This window comes from Cervus elaphus, chromosome 33, assembly GCF_910594005.1.
Source record: "Cervus elaphus chromosome 33, mCerEla1.1, whole genome shotgun sequence".
Classification (NCBI taxonomy): domain Eukaryota; kingdom Metazoa; phylum Chordata; class Mammalia; order Artiodactyla; family Cervidae; genus Cervus; species Cervus elaphus.
The window spans coordinates 6,701,425-6,722,576 of record NC_057847.1 but is presented as its reverse complement, the minus strand read 5'-3'; the positions used below and the strand labels follow the sequence as shown (position 1 = coordinate 6,722,576).

Below are 21,152 nucleotides of genomic sequence, written 5' to 3'. Positions count from 1 at the left end.
CCCGGAGCTTACTCAAACTCATGTCCATTGAGTCAGTGATGCCATCCAGCCATCTCATCCTCTGTTGTCCCCTTCTCCTCCCACCTTCAATCATTCCCAGCATCAGGGTCTTTTCAAATGAGTCAGTTCTTCACCTCAGATGGCCAAAATATTGGAGTTTCAGCTTCAGCATCAGTCCTTCCAATGAATATTCAGGACAGATTTCCTTTGGGATGGACTCGTTGGATCTCCTTGCAGTCCAAGGGATGCTCAAGAGTCTTCTCCAACACCACAGTTCAAAAGCATCAATTCTTCAGTGCTCAGCTTTCTTTATAGTTCAACTCTCACATCCATACATGACTACTGGAAAAACCAAAGCTTTGCCCCCATCCTTAGGGTTTTCTAAAAGTCACCTCATTAACATAAAAAGACATCTTTATCACAGGTGATTCCAAGGGTTTTAGAAGTTCTGTGCCAGCAATGGGGACAAAGACCAAGTATCTATTCCTTATTATAAACTGAAATATCACAGGCCCCCAAACATCAGGTGCTCAGATAGCAGAGCAACTGTACAGACATCTAAGTGGGTCTGCAGCCTGGAGTCACAAGGTCAAATCTGGTCCAGAGGTTACATGGAAGTTACCCAAACTCAAGCCCTGACTCCCTGACCTCTAGAGATGTGAACTCTGCCTAGTGTAATGGTCATCCATTGCTGTGCTACAAATGAACCCCTAAATGTGATGGCATGAGACAGCCCACATTCATTACCTCAGACACTTTTTGAGGATCAGGAGTGGCTTAGTTCGTTAGTTCGGGCTCCAGGTCTCTAATGAAGTTGCAGCCAAACTGTCGCTTAAAGCTTGACCGGGTCCACAAGATCTGCCTCCGAATGGCTCCCTCACATAGCTGCTGGTGGGAGACCTGAGCTCTGGCACCCCGGCCTCTCCACCGGGCTGCCTGAGTGTTCTCACCATTTGCTTCCTCCATGATGAGTGACTTAAGAGAGAAAGCAGGAAGGAAGCTTCATTGCCTGAGTGCCATAGTGGGTGAGAAAGTCAGGAAGCAAGGGTCACTGGGGGTCACCTTGGAGGCTGGCCACCACTCAGGGAGGGGACATCAAGAGGTGGTCGAGCCACCGGCACCTCTGGAAGGTGGTCACAGCGAGCACTGGCTTCCCAGAGTTAGATCTCAAGTGTTCCTTCTTGCACATTTATTTTTTTTATTTTTTTATTTTTTTATTTTTTTATTTTTTTTTTCTTGCACATTTATTAAGTGTGTGTGCCCCCAAGGAGGAGCAGTGGGCTTAGTGAGCCCTGCCCACCCTCGCTTACCAGCTAATGTATTTTAAACTTGGTCCCTGTGTGGCAAACCAGTTTTAGCCCAGCCAGAAGCCAGTGCCCACTTCCCAGGTGGCACTAGTGGCAAAGAATCTGCCTGCCAGTGCAGGAGATGTAAGAGGCACAGGTTCGACCCCTGGGTCGAGAAGATCCCCTGGAGGAGGAAATGACGCCACCTCCAGTATCCTTGCCTGGAAAATTCCATGAACAGACAAGCCTGGCAGGCTCTACAGTCCATGGGGCGGCAAAGAGTTGGACACAGCTCAGCAACTGAGCACATAGCATGCACACACGCAAGTCCGTGCCCAGCCCCAGACCTGGGCTCATTGCAGCCCAAGCCCAGTCCCAGACTGAGCTCTGATTTTGGCAGCAAGTTCTCATGACACCATCAGGACAGGCTGTGATTCCTGCCTATGGAGACCATCAGATCCTGATGGCTGGGAGTGGGCCTGGGCTGCAAAGTCTAGGCTTCTGATTCTCTAGCAAAACTCTGACCTTGCAGTGGGCAGAGTGTATTCCGGTTCATCCACCACGTTGTCACAGAGAATGACTGTAGCCTGCGGCTGTCCTGGGCACCTGTGTTCAGACCCAGCCCACTTGGCTGGTAAGAGGTCCAGACTTTGGAAGCAGAGCAGTCCTGAGCCCTCCCAGAGGACCGGGGTCCGGCCGAGCGGCTCCTGTCCAGGTTCTCACGCCCTCTCGCCTGTTTCCCTGCCCAGCAGTGAGGATGGTGGTGCACACCCATCAGTGACGCAGGCTTGGTGGACATGAGAGAATGCACGGTGCTTTACAAGTCAGGTTGGGAAAAGGCTCGGGAGCTAGAGACGAGCTCCACACCAGACAGATCTTGGGTTAGATTTGGAGGTGCTGCCCAGGCTTCACCTTCCCTCAGGGGCTCTCTCCCTCCACAGAGGCCAAGCCGCAGGGACAGAGGGACCAAGGACATCTCCTCCATGAAGCTGAAGCGATCCTCCTGGGTTACAGGCCAGGTAAGCCCAGGGCCAGGTGACCCAGGCTTGCTCCCAGCTCTGCTGCCCACTGGCCATCCTGCTTCAGTGTTCCAGGCTTTCACCCAGTTTCCTTCTTTGCAAATGGAAGCAATCTTAGCTGTCCTGACTGCCACCTTTGGGTTTCAAGGTGGCCAGCCAGCTGAATGTTGGAGAAGAGGCATTTGAAGAGGACGGCCCCATCTCAGACCGACCCATGTCCAACCTGGAGAAGGTGCAGTTCATTGTGGGCTACGCCATCTTGCGTCCTGGCCTCAGGTCAGTCCCCACCCCCATCGCTCCCCCTGAGAACACAGCCGGTCACTAGCTCTCAGCCCAGGGCCCCATCCCTAATCTGCTCCCTACCCTGGAGCCTGCAGGCTGGCTCTCAGGACAGCAGACGTTACAACCACCAGGGGCAGGGGTTCTCTAATGCTCTGCATTAAAACCCCTGGGTAAAACACAGTTTTAGGAAGACAAACTCATCATGGGTTGTTGATTTATCTTACAACCAGCTTTACTTCAAGACCGTGTAAATGGGCAAGTTCCTCATTTATTCTATACATGTTTTGCTTTATATACAATTTGCTTTACAGAAATTGTGTTTTTATACAAGTTTTAAGAACTATGTATACTGCTTACAAAGATAGACTACTGTATTTCAGGGGTTCACATATTTTAAGTTATTACTAATATTTTTAACCAAATTCAAGGAATTTGAGTCATTATTTTTTTCAAATTTTTTTTCTACTTCACTCTCTCTCTTTTCCTTTGAACTCTAATTAAATCTATAGCAGACTTTTATATTGTCTGTCACATCCCTAAGGGTCTGTTCATTGTGCTTTCTTTTTTCCCCTTCTGTTCTTTAGGTTAGATATTTTCTATTAATCTGTCTTCATATTCACTGATTTTTCTTTTGTCTTCCCCAGTCTGCTGTTATACCCATCCAATATTTAAATTTCAAATATTATATTTTTCAATTCTAGAGTTTGCACTTGACTCTTTTTTTAAAAAATGGTTTCTGTTTCCTTGCCAAGATTTCCTGTTTGTTCATTCACTATGAACATAATGTCCTTTATATCTTTGATCATAGTTATGGAAATTTTAAAACCTTTCCTGATAAATCAATATTTGGTTCATCTTGGGGTCAGTTTCCATTGACTGCCTTTTCTCTTGAGAATAGTCATGTTTTCCTGTCTCCTCAGATGTCTGATACTTGATTATTATTTTCTCAGTAGCCTAGTACTTTTGGGTTGTTATCTTAGACATTTGGGGATGATATGTTTGAAGTCTCTGGAATCTGTTACATTCCTTCAAAGACTTTTCATTTTGGCAGGCAATTAATTTGGTTGGATTCAAACTCTGTCTCCCTGTGGTAAGCAGCAGCTGGAATCCCCGTGCAGTTATTTTAGCCTTTGCTGCGCTTCCTGGAGTCTGCCTCAGACATGTGTAGATCAGGGGTGAGCCAGAGATTTAGGGAGATTTTATATACAAAATATAGGGCTCCTCCACTCCCCCAGAGCCAGCCGCCAGCCTGGACTCCCAGCACTCTGTGTCTTTCAGGGATGAAATTTACTGCCAGATCTGCAAGCAGCTCTCAGAGAACTACAAAACAAGCAGCCTGGCCCGGGGTTGGATCCTGCTCGGCTTGTGCCTGGGCTGCTTCCCGCCTTCCGAGAGGTTCATGAAGGTGGGGAAGGGCGAGGGCAGGAGCTGCGGGCGGGGGCAGCATGGGCCGGCCCCGGGCCCTGCAGCAGATGGAGAAGCCCCAGGCCGTGGCCTGGTTCTCCTGCTCCTGCAGGCCAGGATGGGCAGCAGTGCCTGGCCTTCTTTGGGCCTCAGTTTCACGTCTATGAAAGAGGATGCTCCTCTGGCCCCTGATCAGGATCTGCAGGGCCATCTCACCTGGGCTCTGTCACCAAAAGACAGTGAGGTGGTGGATGAAATGGGCATTGAAAAGACAAAAGTGTTTGAGGAATCGGCACCAACGAGAGGCTGGATGCAGCATCTCCCTCTAGGCCTTATAACGAACAAGAGAGGTGTTTCCAAGTGTTGGAGGCCCCAGGCTTCATGACTTTAATACACCTTTTGTTTCTGAATATAAAAGTGATATGTAGGGGGGACTTCCCTGATGATCCAGTAGTTAGGAGTCTGCTCTTCCACTGCAGGGGGCACAGGTTCAGTCTCTGGTTGGGGAACTAAGATCCCACATGCCTTGCAGCCAAGGGTGGAAAAAAAGTAATGTGTAGGAAATGTAAAAAGTCTAAATAGAAAACAAAAGTCATCCTCACACCCAGAGGCAACTTGCATTACAGTTTCTGACCTTTTGTGGTGTGAGAGAGTCATACTTGTGATCACACAGAAAACAATCTCACTATCTCTCATGCCTCCAGGGACAGCAGGAAGTCTGATCACCCTGGCCATCTGTCCTGGGCCACCCTTGACACCAGTAAATCATTCCAGGCTGCATCTTCTCAAAGAATCTCTCTGAGAGACGAAAAACTTTTCAACACCTTGTTTCAACATCTCATCGAACATACTTTGAACATCGGCTCTCCTGCAGCTTTCACTTATAAGCGTCTTCTCATGTCATAAACTGTCCCCAAATGGCAGCACTAATGCCATTTGTTAGTGTTCCTAATGCATATTCCACTTGTTGATGGACATTTAGGATCTATTTTCCAATTGCCCATCACCATAACCACCACTATGATTAAAAACTATATATCTACCTTTACCAAATTATTTTTACCTTTACCAAATTAGGTCAAAGAGTACACACATTTTAAAATTATGTACTATTTAAAACATATTGACAATGGCTCCTCAGAAATGTTGTGCAACTGATACTCCTCATAGTGTGACAGCCCCATGTTAATGCACCTTTGCCACAACTATTATCATTGTTAGCTTTTTTCCAGTTTTATTGAGATATTATTAACATATAACATTGTTCAAATGTAGGGTATACAGTGTTGTGATTTTATATAGGTGTATATTGTAAAATGATTGCCAAGTAGTACATCCATCATCCATAATTACAATTAGTATCATATTCTAGAATCTGGACAGTAAGTAGAAAGTGGCCTCCGTTCTAAGTATCTTCATGCCATTGCCTTCCTCATCCACCAGTATCTGCTGAACTTCATCAGTCAAGGACCAGTTGGCTATGGGCCCTTCTGCGCTGAGCGCCTGAGACGCACCTGTGCCAATGGGGTGCGCACAGAGCCCCCCTCCTGGCTGGAGCTGCAGGTAAGGGCTTGAGGGGACGGGAGGCGGCCAGTGTGGGGTGGAGGCGGCCCCCATGACTCCTCCAGCACAGCTCATGGGGCTGCCAACAGGAAGTATGTGCTCTGGGCCCCTCCCCTTCTGGGCCAGTGGTCCCTGGGAGCCCCACCTGGGGTTCAGCCTCCCCAGGCCCTGTGTTGCAATCCCTGGGTCGGGAAGATCCCCTGGAGAAGGGAATGGCTACCCACTCCAGTATACTTGCCTGGAGAATTTCACAGACAGAGGAGCTTGGCGGGTTACAATCCATGGGGTTGCAAAGAGTCAGACAGGACTGAGTAACTAACACTTTCTCTTTCACTTACGGCCCTTCTAACTGAAGGGGAAAATCAGTCTTAGTTCCTTAGTTGCAGGGTGTGAGTGGCTGCTAACTGCCTAAAGCTTACCCCTCCCGAAGACACTTGCATTTTATATGGTCATCCAAGGTTGTCTACCTAGGTGGCATTCTAGTTTGTGTTACCTGTGAGTTCTTGCAGGATCCTCAGGAACGGTACTTCAGACACAGGTAGGGTCTGGCCCCCACTGTACCCGTGGCTCCTGGAAGGCACTCACGCTCTATGCCCTGTGGTGCCCTATACCGGGACACAGAGAGCACCTTCCACCAACCCTGTCCTGTTCTCACTCTGCCACCAACATCCACAGGACTTCCCTCCTCTACCTCATCTTCCTGCTCTGCCCAGAAGCCGTGGAGTTGAAAGTGACCTTGCTGCAGCTATGTGGCCTGTGCTCAAGCCCTGCTGCACACAGAGAGTAACAGTGGCTTCCTCTGACCCAGAACGTCCCAGAGTGCAAGACTCAGACACCTCCGAGAGCTGTTTGATTTTCTGTGATCCTGAGTCACCCAATGTCGCCAAAGCTCAGGGAACTCATGTTAAAACGGGGCCTTCCAGTACAGGCTGCCCACCCCACGGCCCGGTGCTTAAACAGCTCTTGCCCTGGCAGGCCCCTCAGTTCAGCAGCGATGTCTGTTGGCCAGGACTTCCTAAAGAGCTAGCCGAGCTGGGCGGGGCTTCAGAAGGCCCCGCCTCCCAGAGCCCAAGGGCATGCGCCAGCAGGGGCTGTGGGTTGGGAAGAGGGGCTGGTGGGCCGGCCTCCCATTGCAGAGTTCCAGGAGCTCCAGCGCAGACAGCTGAGCCGAGGGGCCTCCTGGGCAGAGGACCTGAGTCTTCGTCTGTCCCCAGGCTGTCAAGTCCAAGAAGCACATCCCAATCCATATCACCTTGGCGACTGGAGAGAACCTGACGGTCATGGTGGACTCAGCCTCAACGTCTCGGGAAGTCTGCCTGCACATCGCCCGCAAGCAGGGCCTCAGCGACCACCTGGGCTTTTCTCTGCAGGTCGCCGTGTATGACAAGGTACTGGCCAGGGGTCCCATCCACCGCCCGCCTCCTTCACACATGCAGAGCAGCACCGGACCTTGTATCATGGCAGCCTGGGCACCACTCACCTTCCCAGCTGCCAAACACAGATGCGAACACAAACTCCCACTCACAGACGTGCCTCCTAACCAGGCAGCCTGCCCCCCTGGCCCAACACTCACACACTCAGCCTAGTATCTCACACACACACCTGGAAGGTCCCCTGCTGTGCCTACATCCTGCGCCAAGCCCCCCACCCTGGGGAGCTCAGGATCCCATGCATCCATGTGGAGGTCACACCAGCACTGCCCCACCCTGAACCCCACATCATCGCCCCACCCAGACGCCCTGATTCCCACGCTCAGAACCAAGTATACACATGCCAGTGAATCAAGGCATTCTAACCCAGTCACATGGGCTTGAGCCTCCTGTGAGAGGGCCCGGCAGGGGGAGAGTTCAGGGGTGTTTAGGGGTGAATGACAGGCCATGCCCAATGGGGAGGAGCCTGAAGGGTTCCTGTACTTTTGATGTCCACACCTCCACATGGGTATGGCAAAGGCAGGTGTCCCTGGGGAGCTGACACGCAGCAGTCGCTCACCCCTGCCGCCCTGATTCTGGTCTCAGTTCTGGTCCCTGGGCAGCGGGCGTGACCACGTGATGGATGCCTTGGCCCAGTGCGAGCAACTGGCCCGGGAGAGGGGCGAGAGTGAGCGCCAGGCACCATGGCGCGTCTACTTCCGGAAGGAGTTCTTCACCCCGTGGCATGATTCCCAGGAGGACCCGGTCAGCACCCATCTCATTTACCGCCAAGTCCTCCATGGAGTCTGGTTTGGCGAGTACCCCTTCGAGAAGGTGAGGGGACCACAGCTCTCAGGGCCCCAAAGACCCACCTCTCAGACAGCCTGGGGAAGGGCCCTGTTTCAGGGCAGGGACTTTGGGACAGAGCAAGGGCAGCTGGGCTGTGGGCACCAGGCATGTCCCTGGGGAGGCCATGTGGGTCATGGAAGGCAGGAGGCTGAGGGAGAGGAGTGGGCCCAGATGCATCTGCGAGTACAGGTCCCTGAGGCCCTCTGGGAGCAGCTCTCCCTGCCCAGTAGCCTGCATCTCCTCCTCTAGCCACAGGTTCACTCAAGCTTCTGGGGTTTGAGGCACCTGCCACCGGCAGCAAAGCCCACCCCCCCTCTTCAGCCCCAGGTCCACCTAGCCTTACCACAGAAGCTGCTCATGGGGCAGCAGGGCCTGGGGGTCAGGAACACGGCCTTGGAACGTTAGGTCACCTCTCTGAGCCTCTGGAAGGCGCAGTCACCAGAGCTTTCTGTGTGGTTGTGAGACCTCCTGGGCAATGCTGTGCCTGTTTAGCGGGTGCAGCCCTCCCTGGGCCTGAATCCAGAGGATACGCTGGGGACTGGAAACAACTGTGGCAGTCTTGGAGGCCTGCCTGGAGCAGGGCAGCGGGCAGGGAGAGGTGGGGGCAAAGGGGGCGTGGGGTCAGAGGGCAGGCAAATAGATGGCTGGGCAAGGTTTTGTCTCCTGGGAAAGAACAGGGCAGCCTGGTCCCTGTGGGGCTCCTGGAGCAGGGAACCTTCTGTGTGCTGGGCATGCTAGTGACTTACACAGGCTCCCGCCCGCAGGAATCCCAGCAGAGGCTCTGCAGGAATGGTAGGGAGGTCACCTTTGCTCAGTGAGGACTGGGGGAGACAGGGTAAAGGCCTTGTCCACATGTGAAGGACAGGGAAGCCTGGTGTCCTGCAGTCCACGGGGTCACAAAGAGTCGGACACGGCTCAGTGACTGAACAACAACACTCACCTTACTCAGACAGCAGTGCTGGGGCTCCACCTAGGCCCCAGAGCTCAATCCCACACACTCACTGGCTCACGAGGGCTGAACAAGGAGCATACAAGACACCCCCGTTGTCCTCCGGCTGGGCTGCTGGGAAACTCCAGCCTGCCAACAGGAGCGCAGCCCATGTTGGGCCCAGTCGGGGCACACAGGGGCTTTGCCATGTTGGGAGAGGGGCAGGTCCTGCCTAGCAGAGGTGGCTGCTCACCTCTGCTGGCGGGGGCGGGGGGAGGGTGAGAGCTCAGCAGGGGCCAGGCTTCCGGGGGGAGAGTGGGCTCGCACATGCACACCCCACCCCAGCTCCCGCATGTGTCCCTGGGCGGTGCAGGAGGAAGAGCTGGTGGAGCTGCTGGCCCAGCACTGCTACGTGCGGCTCGGCGCCTCGGCCGGGAGCCAGGCCATCCAGGAGCTGCTGCCCGGCTGTGTCCCCTCCAAGCTGTACCGGACCAAGACCCCTGAGAAGTGGGCCAGCCTGGTCACCACCGCCTACGCCAAGGTCAGCCTCCCAGAGCCTGTGCACTCCGGCGATGCAGCTCTTTTTGGGGATGGTGGTGGGCCCCTTGGTGTATAGAGGGACTGGAGATTCCATTATGAGTCCCTACTCACTGAGGGGATGGAGACTAACCTCCCGGTCAGCATAGCCCTATGTCTTCAGGTTTAAACCATCTCGTTCAGGTTCACCCCTCCCCCCTCACAAGGTGGCGTCTTGGCTGGTCTGGGCAGCTCAGCCCTCCACTGGTCTCTACTGCAGGGTCAATCTGGGCCCTGGCTTTTGGGTGCAAGAAGGCATCCTCAGCTGCTGGCCGTGAGCACACCCTCACCTTGGCCCCAGTTCTGCCCTGGGCCTTCATGTCCCCTTGCTGGGCCCTGAATGCCCGGTGCTGGCCTGGACAGCAGGGAGGGCCGCCCCTCCTCTACCCCTGCTTGGTCAGCCTGCGCCAAGTGAAAGTGGTTCCTGGAGGCTCACAGCCTCTTCCCCAAGAAGACAGCTGTGTGACGTGGTCCCCCCGCTTGTTTTCCCCTCCCCACAGGGCTGTCCCAAACCACCCCTGCGTCAGAGCCTCCCTCCTCACAGGCTGCTTTGCTCTGCAATGGGTCCTGAGGGTGCAGAGTCATCTCTGAGGGCTGGTGGGCTCCGTGCCACAGCTGCTGCTGCAGGAGAGCTGTGCATGGGGTGAGGGGGGTGGAAGGGGGAGGATAAAACCCTTTGGTGAACGCTTGTGTGTGTGTTAGTCACACAGTTTTGTCCGACTCTTTAACACCCTATGGACTGTAGCCCGCCAGACTCCTCTGTCCGTGGAATTCTCCAGGCAATAATACTGAAGTGGGTAGCCATTTTCTTCTCCAAGGGATCTTCCCCACCCAGGGATCAAAGCTGGGTCTCCCGCTTTGCAGGCAGATTCTGTACCATCTGAGCTCCCAGGGAAGCCTTCCCCGGCTTCAATTACCCTGTTGCACTGGGAGCCAAGAAACAGCATGACAGGCAGTGGGCAGTCAAAGGCAGTGCAGTGCTGGTTTGTCAGGGGTTGACAGCCTAGCTGCAGGAGATGAGGCCTAGGTGCATGGCTCAGGTAGCAGGGGTTGCCCGTGTTCAGAGTGGGGCAGGGAGGATGACCAATGCCGTCTGCATTCTGGTCACAGGAAAGGAGGTGCTCAGAGTGCTGTGCGTGTCTGCAGTGGGGGAATGCAGCTTGCTTTGTCCTGCTCTTCAGGAATCAGAGTGCACAGCCCTGAGGAAAGGCTCCAAGGAGCCCTGCAAGACAGAAGCCCAATTGTTCTACCTAATATTCCTCATACAAGCTTGACCACAGAAGCTTTGTTCCCCAAAGAGGTCACTATCATCCCTTGGGGACAGTCCTTGAACAGGAATTTGGGGAAGCAAACCTTGTGGATTAGTTTTGTCGTTTCCCAGCCCGAGTGGATGTGTTTACAGGGGAGAGGCCATGGACTTTTTACGGCTAGTACGAGGCAGAGGAGACAAGAGATGCACATGAACCCAAATGAACACGAGAAGAAGTGGCATCATCATTTTGGGAAAGGGGAGATAGGGTGAGAGTAAAGAATTAGGAAATTTACACCACTGTTTTTTCCAAAGGGAGCATAAGTTTCACTGATTTTTTTTCAGTAAACACTAAAATGTGGACATTACCAAATAAACTGGAAAACAAGACAAACAGAAAGAAAAAAGGGAAATCACCAATAGAATCACATCAAAGAGCTCATCCCTCTTAATGCTGTGGTACATATCCTTCTAGACTGCTTTGTTCACATGTATACAATTGACATGTGCATATGATTGGAAGGCAAGAAACACGCTTTTTTTAAAAAAATTTATTTTAATTGGAGGCTAATTACTTTACAATATTGTGGTGGTTTTTGCCATACATTGACATGAATCAGCCATGGGTGTACATGTGTCCCCCATCCCGAACCCCCCTCCCACCTCCCTCCCCATCCCACAGGGTCATCCCAGTGCATTGGCTTTGACTGCCCTGTTTCATGCACTGAACTTGGGCTGGTCATCCATTTCACATATGATAATATACATGTTTCAATGCTATTCTCTCAAATTATTCCACCCTCGGCTTCTCCCAGAGTCCAAAAGTCTGTTCTTTATGTCTGTGTTTTGCTGTCTCACATATAGGGTCATCGTTACCATCTTTCTAAATTCCATATATATGCATTAAAATACTGTATTGGTGTTTTTCTTTCTGACTTACTTCACTCTGTATAATAGGCTCCAGTTTCATTCACTTCATTAGACCTGATTCAAGTGTGTTCTTTTTAATAGCTGAGTAATATTCAATTGTGTATATGTACCACTGCTTTCTTATCCATTCATATGCCAATGGACATCTAGGTTGCCTCCATGTCCTATCTATTGTAAACAGTGCTGCAATGAACATTGGGGTACATGTGTCTCTTTGAATTCTGGTTTCCTCAGTGTGTATGCCCAGCTGTGGGATTGCTGGATCGTATGGCAGTTCTAGTCATAAGGGATTTGATTTGATTTAGGTCATACCTGAATGGTCTAGTGGTTTTCCCTACTTTCTTCAATTTAAGTCTGAATTTGGCAATAAGGAGTTCATGATCTGAGCCACAGTCAGCTCCCGGTCTTGTTTTTGCTGACTGTATAGAGCTTCTCCATCTTTGACTGCAAAGAATATAATCAATCTGATTTCGGTGTTGACCATCTGGTGATGTCCATGTGTAGAGTCTTCTCTTGTGTTGTTGGAAGAGGGTGTTTGCTATGACCAGTGAGTTGACTTGGCAAAACTCTATTAACCTTTGCCCTGCTTCATTCCATACGCCAAGGCCAAATTTGCCTGTTACTCCAGGTGTTTCTTGACTTCCTACTTTTGCATTCCAGTCCCCTATAATGAAAAGTACATCTTTTTTGGTGTTAGTTCTAAAAGGTCTTATAGATCTTCATAGAACCATTCAACTTCAGCTTCTTCAGCATTACTGGTTGGGGCACAGGCTTGGATTACCATGATAATGAATGGTTTGCCTTGGAAACGAACAGAGATCATTCTGTCGTTTTTGAGATTGCATCCAAGTACTGCATTTGGGACTCTCTTGTTGACCATGATGGCTACTCCATTTCTTCTAAGGGCTTCCTGCCCACAGTAGTAGATATAATGGTCATTTGAGTTAAAGTCACCCATTCCAGTCCATTTTAGTTCGCTGATTCCTAGAATGTCGACATTCACTCTTGCCATCTCCTGTTTGACCACTTCCAATTTGCTTGATTCATGGACCTAACATTCCAGGTTCCTATGCAATATTGCTCTTTACAGCATCGGACCTTGCTTCTATCACCAGTCACATCCATAACTGGGTATTGTTTTTGCCTTGGCTCCATCCCTTCATTCTTTCTGGAGTTATTTCTCCACTCATCTCCATTAGCATATTGGGCACCTACCGACCTGGGGAGTTCCTCTTTCAGTATCCTATCATTTTGCCTTCTCATACTGTTCATGGGGTTCTCAAGGCAAGAATACTGAAGTGGTTTGCCATTCCCTTCTCCAGTGGACCACATTCTGTCAGACTCCACCATGACCCTACTGTTTTGGGTGGCCCCACACGGCATGGCTTAGTTTCATTGAGTTAGACACAACTGTGGTCCTGTGATCAGACTGGCTAGTTTTCTGTGATTATGGTTTAGCGTGTCTGCCCTCTGATGCCCTCTGGCAACACCTACTGTCTTACTTGGGTTTCTCTTACCTCGGACGTGGGGGATCTCTTCACAGCTGCTCCAGCAAAGCACAGCTGCTGCTCCTTACCTTGGACGAGGGGTATCTTCTCACAGCCGCCCCTCCTGACCTTGAATGTGGAGTAGTTCATCTCAGCCCTCCTGCGCCCCGCAGCAGCCGCTCCTTGGAAGTGGGGTTGCTCCTCTCGGCCACAGCCCCTGCCCTCAGGCGTGTGGTAGCTCCTCTTGACCGCCGCCTAAATCAAATCCCTTATGACTATACAGTGGAAGTGAGAAATAGATTTAAGGGACTAGATCTGATAGACAGAGAGCCTGATGAACTATGGATGGAGGTTCGTGACATTGTACAGGAGACAGAAATCAAGACCATCCCCATGGAAAAGAAATGCAAAAAGGCAAAATGGTTGTCTGAGGCGGCCTTACAAATAGCTGTGAAAAGAGGAGAAGTGAAAAGCAAAGGAGAGAAGGATAGATATTCCCATTTGAATGCAGAGTTCCAACAAATAGCCAGGAGAAATAAGAAAGCCTTCCTCAGTGATCAATGCAAAGAAATAGAGGAAAACAACAGAATGGGAAAGTCTAGAGATCTCTTCAAGAAAATTGGAGATATCAAGGGAACATTTCAGGCAAAAATGGGTTCGATAAAGGACAGAAATGGTATGGACCTAACAGAAGCAGAAGATATTAAGAAGAGGTGGCAAGAATACACAGAAGAACTATACAAAAAAGATCTTCATGACCCAGATAATCACAATGGTGTGATCACTCACCTAAAGCCAGACACCCTGGAATGTGAAGTCAAGTGGGCCTCAGAAAGCATCACTATGAACAAAGCTAGTGGGTGTGATGGAATTCCAGTTGAGCTATTTCAAATCCTGAAAGATGATGCTGTGAAAGTGCTGCACTCAATATGCCAGCAAATTTGGAAAACTCAGCAGTGGCCAGAGGACTAGAAAAGGTCAGTTTTCATTCCAATCCCTAAGAAAGGCAATCCCAAAGAATGCTCAAACTACCGCACAATTGCACTCATCTTCACACTAGTAAAGTAATGCTCAAAATTCTCCTAGCCAGGCTTCAGCAATATGTGAACTGAGAACTTTCAGATGTTCAAGCTGGTTTTAGAAAAGGCAGAGGAACCAGAGATCAAATTGCCAACATCTGCTGGATCATTTAAAAAGCAAGAGAGTTCCAGAAAAACATCTATTTCTGCTTTATTGACAATGCCAAAGCCTTCGATAGTGTGGATTACAATAAACTGTGGAAAATTCTGAAAGAGATGGGAATACCAGACCACCTGACCTGCCTCTTAAGAAATCTGTATGCAGGTCAGGAAGCAACGGTTAGAACTGTACATGGAACAACAGACTGTTTCCAAATAGGAAAAGGAGTAGATCAAGGCTGTATATTGTCACCCTGCTTATTTAACTTATATGCAGAGTACATCATGAGAAACGCTGGAAGAAGCACAAGCTGGAATCAAGATTGCCGGGAGAAATATCCATAACCTCAGATATGCAGATGACACCACCCTTATGGCAGAAAGGGAAGAAGAACTAAAAAGCCTCTTGATGAAAGTGAAGAGGAGAGTGAAAAAGTTGGCTTAAAGCTTAACATTCAGAAAACTAAGATCATGGCAGCTGGTCCCATCACCTCATGGGAAATAGATGGGGAGACAGTGGAAACAGTGTCAGACTTTATTTTTTGGGGCTCCAAAATCACTGCAGATGGTGATTGCAGCCATGAAATTAAAAGACGCTTACTCCTTGGAAGCAAAGTTATGACCAACCTAGATAGTATATTAAAAAGCAGAGACATTACTTTGCCAACAAAGGCCCATCTGGTCAAGGCTATGGATTTTCCAGTGGTCATGTATGGATGTGAGAGTTGGACTGTGAAGAAAGCTGAGCACTGAAAAATTGATGCTTTTGAACTATGGTGTTGGAGAAGACTCTTGAGAGTCCCTTGGACTGCAAGGAGATCCAACCAGTCCATCCTAAAGGAGATCAGTCCTGGGTGTTCATTGGAAGGACTGACGCTGAAGCTGAAACTCCAATACTTTGGCCACCTCATGTGAAGAGTTGACTCATTGGAAAAGACCTTGATGCTGGGAGAGATGGGGGCAGGAGGAGAAGGGGACGACAGAGGATGAGATGGCTGGATGGCATCACCGACTCTATGGGCATGAGTTTGAGTAAACTCCAGGAGTTGGTGATGGACAGGGAGGCCTGGCGTGCTGCAGTTCATGTGGTCACAAAGAGTTGGACACGACTGAGTGACTGAACTGAACTGATGGCAGTTCTATTTCCAGTTTTTAAGGAATCTCCACACTGTTCTCCATAGTGGCTGTACTAGTTTGCATTCCCACCAACAGTGTAAGAAGGTTCCCTTTTCTCCACACCCTCCCCAGCATTTATTGTTTGTAGACTTTTTGATAGCAGCCATTCTGACTGGCATGAAATGGTACCTCACTGTGGTTTTGATTGGCATTTCTCTGATAATGAGTGATGTTGAGCATCTTTTCATGTGTTTGTTAGCCACTTGTATGTCTTCTTTGGAGAAATGTCTGTTTAGTTCTTTGGCCCATTTTTTGATTGGGTCGTTTATTTTTCTGATGTTGAGCTGCATGAGCTTCTTGTATGCTTTTGAGATTAATTCTTTGTCATTTGCTTCATTTGCTATTATTTTCTCCCATTCTGAAGGCTGTCTTTTCACCTCACTTATAGTTTCTTTCATTGTGCAAAAGCTTTTGAGTTTAATTAGGTCCCATTTGTTTATTTTTGCTTTTATTTCCATTACTCTGGGAGGTGGGTCATAGAGGATCTTGCTGTGACTTATGTCAGAGAGTGTTTTGCCTATGTTTTTCTCTAGAAGTTTTATAGTTTCTGGTCTTAAATTGAGATCTTTCATCCATTTTGAGTTTATTTTTGTGTATGGTATCAGAAGTGTCCTAGTTTCATTCTTTTACAGGTGGTTGACCAGTTTTCCCAGCATCACTTGTTAAAGAGATTGTCTTTTCTCCATTGTATATTCTTGCCTCCTTTGTCAAAGATAAGGTGTCCATAGGTGCGTGGATTCATCTCTGGGCTTTCTATTTGTTCTGTTGATCTATATTTCTGTCTTTGTGCCAGTACCATACTGTGTTGATGACTGTAGCTTTGTAGTATAGTCTGAAGTCAGGCAGGTTGATTATTCTAGTTCCATCCTTCTTTCTCAAGATTGCTTTAGCTATTTGAGGTTTTTTTGTATTTCCATACAAATTATGAAATTATTTATTCTAGTTCTGTGAAAAATACTGTTGGTAGCTTGATAGGGATTGCATTGAATCTGTAGATTGCTTTGGGTAGTATACTCATTTTCACGATATTGCTTCTCCCAATCCATGAACCTGGTATATTTCTCCATCTATTTGTGTCATCTTCGATTTCTTTCATCAATGTTTCATAGTTTTCTATATATAGGTCTTTTGTTTCTTTAGGTAGATTTATTCCTAAGTATTTTATTATTTTCATTGCAATGGTGAATGGGATTGTTTCCTTAATTTCTCTTTCTGTTTGCTCATTGTTAGGAAACACACTTTTTTAAAAAATAAAAATGGGATCATCATTAGACAGTTTTCAACCTGCTTCTTCACTTCGCTTAATAGTTTGGGCCCTTATTTCTGTGTCATTAAATACCAATCTGTTTTTTTTTTTTTTTTTACATATACAGTCATCTTTATTAAAGTTCACAATTACATTAGAAATTGATGGATTTCTTTAAGACAGCAGATTCTCATGGGCACCTACTTTCCACTTTTAAGACTGATAGATAGAGGTCAATATCTTAGTGTCATTACATCAAGTTTTCACCCGATAGGAAACCTGAAAAGGTCTCTTGAGCCTTCCAGGTCACTATACTCTCTAAGACCTGCCCACATGGTCTCTGGCATTTCTTGTAAATTTCAGTAAATGCCTGGGCAACAGAACACTAACTCTGCTGGGTTTTAAGGTACAGTTCCAGGGGTTAAATATTATACCTATACACTTCCAAATCTCCTAGGCTTATCTTCAATTAATGTATTACTCACTTTACTTGGTGTTTCAGAAGGTAAAGAATCTACCTGCAATGCAGTAGCATCTAGGTTCAATCCCTGGGTCAGGAAGATCCCCATGGAGAAAGGAATGGGTTCCACTCCAGTATTCTTGGCTGGAGAATTAAGTTTTATTTTACTAATCTCCCTGTTAAAGAAAGACTCCAAAGCTTTGCTAACTGAGAAATTGGTGAGGCTCCTCTTCTCTCCTCAAATCCAGCTGTATTTGGAATCCTAAACGAAATGCTAAATACAAGGGCGTAGGACGAGAGTCTCTCCCGAAAAAAAAGCCAATCTGTTTTTAAGGGCTGAATAATACTGTATTCATGAGCTACAATTCATTCACTGGTGAATTTTAAGGTCATGTTCCATTTTCACTGTTAAAACAATGAAGTGAATCTCTTTGTAGATACAACTTTTATATGCTTGATGGTTATTTTATCAGGATCAATTTCTTGAAAAGGGATTTCAGAGTGTACAAATGTTGGGTTTCCCAGGTGGTGCCAGTGGTAAAGAACCCACCTGCCAATGCAGGAGACATAAGAGACATGAATTCAATCCCTAGGTTGGGAAGATTCCCTGGAGAAGGGCATGGCAACCCACTCCAATATTCTTGCCGGGAGAATTCCATGGACAGAGGAGCCTGGCAGGCTACAGTCCATAGGGTCGCAAAGAGTCAGACATGACTAAAGTGAATGAGCATGCATGAATGTTCTAAAATCCTTGATATGTGTTGCAAAGGGCCAAATCTCAGGATGTGTCTGTTTACATCCCCTGATCCAGTATATGAATGTTACCTAATCACCTTTTAAAGAAGGAACAAGAGAAATAACATTTTATCCTACAAACCATAACAGGAAAGCTCAATTGGATGTTACAGCCAGTGATATTACAGTTGGATATTAACAGATCTGTGGAGATGGGAAGAGAAAAGGGTGAAGGTCAGAGAGAGCCAAGGGTGAGGGAGGGAGGGAGGTGAGACAGGACTGGGGATGAGGATTGAGGTGAAGGTCCCTGAGAGACACCTCCCAAATGCGTAGAAGAGAGGCAGAGTGCAGCACAAACAACACACAGACATAGACACCAGCGCAGGCCTTGAGCACGGAGCAACATGCAGCCTCAGGAGGCCAGTGTTGGTGAGAGCCAGTCAGAGCCCACAGACACCTGCACGCACCCCTCATTGTCTTCCAGGCTTAGGCAGCGAGCAGCAGCCTGGCCCTCCAGCCCCTGGGAGCTCTGATTCTAAAGAAGGGATCAGAACCACCAGTGATGGGCCCTCCCCAGCCCACCAGAGTCCCTTACCTGACTCTCACTGACACTGGCCTGGCTTTAGGCAGAGACTTCACAGAATGATCCAGTAAATGAGCTCCCTGGGCAGCGGGTGAGGAGTTAGCTGAGGGATAAGTGATGGAGGTGACTCATCATCACAACCTCCGTGCAGGCACCTTACACCCAGAACCAGGCCAGGCCGCTGACCGTGCAGGAGCAGGTGGTGGACACTGCCTGCCTGAAGTGGCCGCTGCTCTTCTCCCGGCTCTTTGAAGTCACCACACTCTCAGGTAATGGTGTCTGATGTGTAAGAGGGTGCCAGTGGGCCCCCACCCTGGACCAGCCCCGACTTCACATTCCTCTTTCCTTCTGCCAGGCCCCCGACTGCCCAAGACTCAGCTGATCTTGGCTGTTAACTGGAAGGGGCTGTACTTCCTGGACCAGAAGGAGAAGGTGCTTCTGGAACTCTCTTTCATCGAGGTCATGAGTCTGATCACCAACAGGTGGGTGCTCCAAGGAAAGCCCCAAACCTCCGTCTCCCCACAATCTCAGTCCTTGGGGCTCCAGGGGAGACAGGGAGAGGGGGAGACTGGCACACACTGCATCACATGTGTGGCATGATGGCCATTGGCTCAGGCCCCGCCATCCACTGTCCTGGGGCCAGCAATGGGTCCGCACACCACCGATTGCCCTCTCAAGCTTCCTCTAGAGCCCAGCTCCCCTGGAAAGAGGCACATAAGCTTGCAGCCTTCAGGGCTTCCATTCACTTATAGGTTCCTTCTCTTCTCACTGGTGGGTACTGCTCACATGGAGGTGCCAGCAGTCCGTGAGAGGGAGCAAGGGACAGGCCTGTGTGTGCAGGGCATGGAAGAGAGTGAGGACCACCTTGCATGCCAGAAGTGCCCCAGACACCCCGCCTCCAGCTTTCATCTACTGAGAAGGCCTTCACGCCCTTTTGGAAGGCCTGCCTGTGCCCTGCCAGAGCCCCTCCTTGGTTCAAACACACCCTAGTGTGGCATGACCATTATGGTCATTCCCAGTGTGTGCAGGGACCACTTACTGAGGCGGACTTTGCTAGGTGCTCTCTTCTATTCCAGTAAGTCCCCCCATTACCCCCACACTCTGCAGATGAATAAGCAGAGGCATGCAGAGGGTAGGTGCTTAGTTGCTCAGTTGTGTCTGACTCTTTGCGACTCCATGGACTGTAGCCCACCAGACTCCTGTGTCCATGGGATTTCCCAGACAAGAATACTGGAGTGGGTGGCCATGCCCTCCTTCAGGGGATCTTCCAAACCCAGGAATCAAACCAGGGTCTCCTGCATTGCTGGCGGATTCTTTACCAGCTGAGCTACCAGGGAAGCCCACAGAGACTGGGTAGCTCACCCAAACTCACCCAGGCTGGTGCTCCATCTCAGCATCAACTTTCTTTGCAGTGGCCCCATGGTGGCCCTGCATGCCAGCCACCACCTTGCCTGCCCAGAGCTGACTCCACAGACAGGCTTGGCACCACCACTGCCTTTGAAGCCCATAGAACAGGACCCTAAGCTTTGGCTCATCTGCCCACGCACACAGAAAGTCCGGGGCTAGGGCAGATCCATGCTCAGCCCCAGGCCCTGTATGGCTCCAGACACACTGGAGTTTCCTCATCTGTAAGAGGGCTTCATGGTGTAATGGTTGGCACTCCAAACTCTGTAACTTGGGCAGGTCACCCCTCTGAGGCTGTTGAGGGCTGATCCAGGGGGAGGGTGGGACAGGCCTCTGGTCACATTGCCCCCTTTCCCCCTCAGGGAGGCCCAGGGTGGGCAGAGGCTGATGCTGTCCACGCTGCATGAAGAGGAATATGAGTTCCGGTCCCCCAGCAGCGTGGCCGTCGCCGAGCTGGTGGCCATGTTTCTGGAGGGCTTGAAGGAGAGGTCCGTGTTCGCCATGGCCCTGCAGGACAGGAAGGCCACAGGTGCCCAGCCAGGCGGGGAGGGGGCCCGGTGAAGGGCCGCTTATGTGGCCGGTGGGAGGGCGGCTTGTTTGTGCCAGGTGCTGGTGGTCACAAAGCAGGCGGAGGGCAGGGACTCGAGCAGAGAGAGGGAGAGAGACCACAAAGTGCTCAGGGTCATCCATGGGCAAGGCAAGATGAGGGCGTTCAGGAGGGGTCTCAAACCCTCCAAAGTGAAGGGCACTGAGGGATGTCCCTCTTCTGGAAGCAAGGGAAGAGCCAGCCAGGTCAGCAGCCCATGCAGCACACATCATCCCCACTGCCATCCTCTTATCCAGTGTTGCAGACAAGGACTGGTGGCTCAGAGAAGGCAAGCAGCTTGTCCAGGGCCACATAGCTTGTGGGTGGGGATGGGGGCGGTGTGAGCCCTGGTGGTCTCGTTGACAGCCGCAGCTTCCCTCAGCACAGCTGGAAATCAGGCTTCAGAAAGTAGGGGAGCAGGGGAGGGCTGTGCACAGGGTCTTAACTGCACTGGAAACATCAGCAGAAGCTTTGTCCCCATGGCCCATCCCATCCTCACAACCGCCCCAGGAGGGAGGGGTGATCGTCTCCATCTTATAGCTGAGGAAACAGGCTCAGATAGGTCACTTAGCTCCTGGGCAGGCGTGGTAACAGCCTGCCGGTCCTCTGTTCCCTTGGTCCATCTGCCTCACGGCTCCCTGGCCACTTCCTGGTCAGGCCTCTGAGCAGGTCTCCCCAGCTTCTGCCTGCCCGGCTATGCCTGTCCAGACCCCCCGAGTGCCTGAACTCGGGGAATCCCACCCCCAGTCACTCTCAGGGTGGCCATGGGCCCCCTGCTCTGTGTCCCTGTTTCCTCCCCTGT

At 49.9% G+C, this 21,152-nt stretch overlaps 1 protein-coding gene across 2 annotated transcripts in view; it reads left to right on the top strand.

Moving 5' to 3' along the window:
* Window positions 1-21,152, top strand: part of MYO7B (myosin VIIB) — a 111,741-nt gene that overhangs the window by 82,972 nt on the left and 7,617 nt on the right. For both annotated transcript variants that reach the window (XM_043893997.1, XM_043893996.1), the window contains 10 exons: window positions 2,228-2,305; window positions 2,454-2,581; window positions 3,866-3,992; window positions 5,435-5,554; window positions 6,769-6,942; window positions 7,570-7,797; window positions 9,114-9,281; window positions 18,512-18,629; window positions 18,716-18,842; window positions 20,127-20,293. In XM_043893997.1, coding sequence (XP_043749932.1) covers window positions 2,228-2,305; window positions 2,454-2,581; window positions 3,866-3,992; window positions 5,435-5,554; window positions 6,769-6,942; window positions 7,570-7,797; window positions 9,114-9,281; window positions 18,512-18,629; window positions 18,716-18,842; window positions 20,127-20,293 — 1,435 coding nt within the window. The remainder of the gene's footprint in view (window positions 1-2,227; window positions 2,306-2,453; window positions 2,582-3,865; window positions 3,993-5,434; window positions 5,555-6,768; window positions 6,943-7,569; window positions 7,798-9,113; window positions 9,282-18,511; window positions 18,630-18,715; window positions 18,843-20,126; window positions 20,294-21,152) is intronic.